The 6,516-nt window shown below is 42.5% G+C and overlaps 1 protein-coding gene across 1 annotated transcript; it reads left to right on the top strand.

Annotated features, from left to right (window-relative positions):
* The first annotated feature begins 207 nt into the window (after nt 1-207).
* Nucleotides 208-4,269, top strand: LOC147613906 (multicopper oxidase LPR1-like). Its single transcript, XM_086781913.1, has 3 exons — nt 208-522; nt 669-755; nt 2,701-4,269. The coding sequence occupies exons 1-3, from the start codon at nt 316-318 to the stop codon at nt 4,204-4,206; spliced, it is 1,800 nt and encodes a 599-aa protein (XP_086638039.1). The 5' UTR covers nt 208-315; the 3' UTR covers nt 4,207-4,269.
* The last annotated feature ends 2,247 nt before the right edge of the window (nt 4,270-6,516 follow it).

Here is a 6,516-nt window from a genome sequence, read left to right as displayed (position 1 = left end):
CTCCACCTAGAGAGAGTGACATTCCATGCCATTCTATGATTTAAGAAGTGTGAGGACAAAATCCCCGGTTAAATGTGAACACTCGGTTGTGTGAAACGAAGCTTGAGGTAGTTACTTTTTTTATAACTAAAACCGACCACTTAATAAAATACTATTAGAGAGAAATTATGAAGGCTGCTGGCTTCGAAAACGTTCGAAATCATGTTGGTGCGGCCTGCCGATTGCACGTTTGACGCCATGGGCATCACGTGAACTTGTAGGTAGTATAAACTTGTAATTAGCACGCCAAGTAGGCGCACTAGGTTACTGGCTATCATGGCAACAACAACATTATCATCTTCGTCCTGCTGTTCCATTTTAATCTCCTTGTTAATCACTAATTATGCAAGCGCTGTTCATCTCTCCGTCTGCGAAGCGCCCACACCAACCTTGCCCAGCTTCGTCGACGCCCTCACGTTCCCACCTCTCATTCACCTCTCCCCTTCCCGCCACCTTACCTTGGGCGCCTTCAAAATCACGCAGGCAATAATCACACGCTTGATTACTCAGAATTACTCTAATTATCACTTTGATCTGTCACGGGTAGTCATTCACATGTAATCGACTCGCTTCAGATCTCGTTATTAATCAAACACTAACAAAAAAAATAAAACACACTTTTGCCGCAGAAGCTGCATCGCGATCTTCCCAACACCACGCTCTACGCATATGGAATAAGCCAGGCCACAGCCACCTACCCAGGACCTACTTTGCTGGTAATTCACGCCGTTTATCACCAATTAACATTCTTGGCTGTTTTATTTTAAAAAAAATCGTCTGGTCGTCACCACACAGAGCTCCACATACTTATTATTGTTCATTAAAATCCAATTAACGTGTGCGTTCACCTTTGCACACAGAAAATGTTGCTCTCTCCACTTGCTCACCTTCTTCTTGCTCCTCCCCCTCCTTGCTCCTACTCTCCCTCGCCTCCTCCTCCCCATTCTTGCTCCTACTCACCTTCTTCTCACCTACAGCATAGACCTAGACCAGTGAGAGAGAGAGAGAGAGAGAGAGAGAGCGCGAGAGCGCTTCCAGCATAGATCTCATCCTCCTGCTTCTCCCCCCTTCTAGCGTAGACCTAGACCTATGAGAGAGGGTGCTTTCGGCATAGACCTAAAATATGAGAGAGAGGGAGGGATGGAGAGATGGGACAAGGGTGGGCTCATCTTCTCTATTGAGCGATCGAGAAAGAGAGAGAGTAAGAGCACTGCCCGCGCCCTCCTCTTGCGTGGGCTACACTCTTCTTCACCACCCTTGTATGAGGACATGCCCATCCATACCGACTCTCCTCCTCACAGCTTTGGCAACCTAACAAGGCCCGACTGCTCGTAAGGGTACTACCGCCGCATAGGAGTGCACAACCCCATGGGGCGGTTCTCAAGCACATTAATGCTATCATCACCCTCCATATTAGGGATGGCTTAGCTAGATTCATATTTTGTGTGAAGAGAGAGCGTATATAGTACCATGCTATTTGAAGATTGTGAAAAGATACAACTTGTTTTGTTTGCAAATATGTGTACATCTTGGAACCTTTGAAATTCACACGAAAACCAAAGCATCCATGGAAAATGGGGTGGTTAATTAGTTCTTGCCAAACAAAGAAATGTTTTGGCAGCCTATTAGTAAAAAGTATAACATTAACAACTAGATGAACAAAACAAATGGTATGATCCTAATAAACAAAGAAACATTAGTCAAATGGTTAAAGCTATGTTCCAAAAATGTTGCACCTTGTCTATGTTCATAAGAGCATTTTAGAAATGTGGGTTGTCCGTCGTGTAGCATGCACAAATCCACACACAACGTGCACAAATCCACCTTCCCAAAGAAAAGAAGGTTTAAGAAATATACGGCAACCCCATGATCTTAAAAAGATTAAAAGTGCCATTAATGTATTTGCTTTTGATGTACCACACATTAAAGAAGTATACCACGATCCCATGGTCTCAAAAAGATTAAAAGTGCTACTAGTATACACTCTTTTGGTGTGCCACAACTAGGTCTTAAAGAAATATACCACAATCCCATGATCTTAAAAAGATTATAAGTGCTATTAGTGTATGCGTTTTTCGTGTACCACAACTAAGCTAGGAACATGATTTTGGTGTACCACAACTAAACATTATAAGTGCTACTAGGGTACACATTTTTGATGTACCACAACTTAGGTAGGCCTTTTTGGTGTGCCACAACTAACATATCTCTTAATGACAAACTTGCGTTTCTTTATTTCTTGTTGTGAAATCTAGGAAAGAACCATTATGGTTGTTGTAACCATTGAAGATGGGTATGTCCTTTACAAGAATATTACCTACATGTAATGGGGATAAACTAGTAGTGTGGCATGCTCGGATACCTAATTTTTGAAGGGACGTGGTTTGAATTCACCATCCAAAAAGGCATTTTCTCTTGTCACTTCATCATCCGTGCTTTTAAAACATACAACTAGATACTTGTAATAGGGTGTTTTTTCTATTTATTAACAAACCTACTTTGTAGTTTTCAATAATTTTTTGTAAGGACATATTTACAACACTTCTAATGACTTGAACAATCTATTTATTAACTTTAACAAGTCTAGTTTGTAGGTTTTGATATTTTTTGTAAGGACATATTTACAACACTTTTAATGACTTGAATGTTCTACATATGCAGGGGGAGGTGGAGGTTCCTGCGTATGTTAGGTGGGAGAATCACATTCCAGATGCATCCCACTTCTTGGGAACAGATAATGCGATACCGTGGGCAAACCCAAGTAGAGGTGGTGTGCCTATGGTGACTCATTTGCATGGAGGTGAGGTGGAGAGCTCATCAGATGGCAATCCGGATGCTTGGTACACTCCATTTAACGAGACAGGGCCAGCTTACGAGAAACGAGACTACACGTATGCCAATGCCCAACGCCCATCCATGCTTTGGTATCATGACCACACTCAAGGCATTACACGCCTCAACTTGATGGCCGGTTTGATGGGCTTCTACATCTTGAGAGAGTCCATGATCAAATATAAAAGCACTAGTGAGAAGCAGCAACAACAAATGCCCTTGGGGATGCCACTTCTCATAAGGGACTGGCGCTTTTTTCCCAATGGCTCGCTCAATTTCCCTCTCTATGTAAACGTGAGCAACACTACCAAATGGTGCGCCGAGTACGGCGATACCATGCTTGTGAATGGGAAAGTGGTCCCCTTCCTGCGCGTGCTTCCGCAGCAGTACCGCTTCCACCTCCTCAACGGCTGCAACGCCAGGTTCTTGGAGCTCACCTTGAGCAATCCCACGCTCTCCTTCTTACAAATCGGCACCGACGGCGGCTTACTTCCCGAAAGCAGGCGCCTCACCTGCCTTCTCTTCTCTCCCGGTGAGAGATTAGACGTCTTAATCGACTTCTCCTCTTTGGAAGACGGAGCGGAAATCTTAGTCATCAACACCGCTCCGGCTCCTTTCCCCGTTGGCAAGCTTGCTTACTCAACAAACGGTACGTTCCATGTGATGAAGTTCATTGTCGACTTTAAAGAAGGCACCACAGATGGCTTGTTTCCTTCGCAAACACACATCCCTTTCCCTCCTCCGCCTCCCATGGCTCTTCAGCTTCCAGTTAACCTCACAAGGAGCCTCACTATGAGGTCTTTCCAAGGCGTGCATGGTGAGCCAAATCATCTCTTACTAGACAATCGTTCTTGGTCTGATCCTGTCACCCAATTCCCCGTCGTCGGAAGCACCGAGATCTGGGAGCTTATCAACCTTAGCCTTGATGCCCATAACATGCATATCCACCTCGTCTCATTTCAAATCCTCAACCAGCAGTCCTTCTCCGTTACAGGCTACGAGAATGGAACTTGCGCTTTTGACTTGCCCTATCCCGATCCTGCAAGCTGCTTTACTGACTATCCTCGAGTCCCTGAGAATGGCTACGGCCAAGGCTGGAAGGACACCATTATCGCCTGGCCTGGCAATGTTACTCGCCTCCTCCTCCGATTTGCTTCCAAAGATGGATCCTCTGATTTCCCTTTTGATCCCACCATCGGTCCTGGATACCTTTGGCACTGCCATACTGGTGATCATGAGGACTATGAGATGATGAGGCCCTTCCAGCTCCGCTTCCCTAGCATAGTCCTTCCTCCAACCACTCTTCCTTTGACATCCTCATCTTCTTCTACATGAATGTATCACAACTCAAGTAGTTCAATCATCCAGTATCTTCCAAGAGCAATAGCTTTTGCGTTCTTTCTAGACCTTCCTTTCATTGTTATAACACAAAAAATATCAAGTCATATATATACATACATACATATGAATAGTTATCTATACATACATACATACATATCTACTTATAATATAGTAGGGTGGATGCATGGTAAGCTAGACTTGAAACCTATGTCCTGGACATAGCTTTTAAACTGGTTTTTAGACATTTGAGAAAGTCATTTTCTCCCACATTTTGAACGTTTGAAAAGCCTTAAAACAAAAAAACAGTTACAAGCAGCTCGTAGTGTACTCATTTCACCACCTCTCCCACATCTCTCTCTCTCTCTCTCTCTCTCTCTCTCTCTCTCTCTCTCTTTCACTTATCCACTCTATCTCTTTCCATCTCCTCTATACCCTAAACCTGCATCATTGTCGCCTTGTTGTTTACCTCTCTCTCTCTTTCTCTCTCTCTCTCTCTCTCTCTCTCTCTCTCTCTCCTCCTATTGCGGGTCCCTTACTGTTGTTTCACCGACACACACATATACGCATGGACCTTTCACCCATCATAGATTCCCAAGCTTTTAGAGGCAGATGTAGAAGTTTAGACTGGGTAGACAGTTGCGAGTCATATGTAAAGTTTTCTGTCAATGCAAAGAGGAAGCAAGAACAACGTGCAAGGATGGAGTCTAAGCTACAAGAAGAACATGAGCACAATGCAAGTCATGATGTAAACGAGCAGAACCGTCAAAAAATAAAATACGCAACGACGTTGTTCAGTACTTTAATCAGCGGACCAAGGGTCTAGACGAGAAGACCAGGTTTGATATATTATCTCAGGTTCTCCAACATCCCTCCATGAAGGAAATTTCTAGCAATTTTCCACTATGGAACTAGACAAGTCTAATAGAGGGCATACGAAATACACTTGAAGCAATGAAAGTGTCTAGAAACTCTGAGGAGCTATTTCTTAAAAGGTTTATTCCAATGATTCTTATGAATGGCGCCAGCACAAATACATCCTCTCTTAATATTGCAGATGCTTCAAGGCAGTTGAACATACACAGACGTAATTTCTATGCAGCTAGAGAGTGTTTGCAAACCTTTGTTGATGGTATTTTGCCATTATCTTCATGCCATTGGCAAGCCCATGTAGTAGGCATAATCAGTGAGATGAGGTGAAAGAGCTTGTTTTCACTTTTTGGTTAAGCCATACTCGTGTTTCACCCAGCAAAAAGGATGTATGTCGCAAGTGCCTTGGTAGAAAATCTTATGTTAAGTATCCAACACACCTTCTCGATCAATCTCAAGTAACAACAACAACCCGTGCTGATTTGGTGTGCTTTTATACATTACATATTCCTTCAGTATAGATTCAAATGCTTTATATGATGATGCCAAATACTAGTTTAGATGTTTTCAACTGGCATACAAACAAATGTCAAATTCTCTACTCTTCTATGATTCTATCATCCTTGTATGTGTGTTGTTTCCTTCTTTTATCATGTGTCTATGTGTATTATGTCTGACTGTCAGATTTTCAGTCAGTCAACCTTTAGCTCTTGGACTACTTGGGGAAGTTTAGGACTAGAAAATCTAGCACATAAAAAGAAATCGTCCTCCCTCACAAGGCAGGGCATGGGTCTAAATGGTTTTCAACTTAGGGCGGCAATAAACAAAACCAAGAAAATCGGTGTAAAACCAGTAAGAGATTGGTGTTAAACTAGTAAGATACTTAGGCTATAGAAAAAACAAGCTTAACATACTTTCACCAGTATCATACCTGTCCCAAACCAATATGATACCGGTTGTGGAATGATATCTGTATACAACTAACACTAGTGATAGGGAAAAGACAGCTTTCGATTAAACATTGCTATCATACTAGCTTAGGAGCAAAGTCTCCTCTAATGTACTCTGATCACAAGCGCATGGGAGTTAATCCTATGTCCCGAATTTGAAGGTACAATTTTTCATGCTTTGAAGTGTCTGATGGAGAGTTATACTATCTGCGATCCTCGAAACATAGCATTTTGTCCAACTGAATCTACATATGTTGGTCGACTTGTCACCGTGTGTAGATCTTTCAGGACATAGAATGTGAAACCACTGATGATGGCAAGACAAAGAAGAGGAAAGAGTTAATACACAAGGAATCAGCTCGAAAAGTTTATCAAACATAATTTTGTGTACAAGTGGCAAGCTGAACAATACAAAGAATGCTTGTCCAATTTTCTCGAAGATCTGGTAATATCTGTTGTAGACTTGCTCAGAATTACTCTTTTAAGG

This window comes from Cibotium barometz, chromosome 43 (assembly GCF_041138505.1).
Source record: "Cibotium barometz isolate CiBa-2024 chromosome 43, ASM4113850v1, whole genome shotgun sequence".
Classification (NCBI taxonomy): domain Eukaryota; kingdom Viridiplantae; phylum Streptophyta; class Polypodiopsida; order Cyatheales; family Cibotiaceae; genus Cibotium; species Cibotium barometz.
The sequence above is the reverse complement of the archived record's forward strand: the minus strand, read 5'-3'. Positions and strand labels throughout refer to the sequence as shown.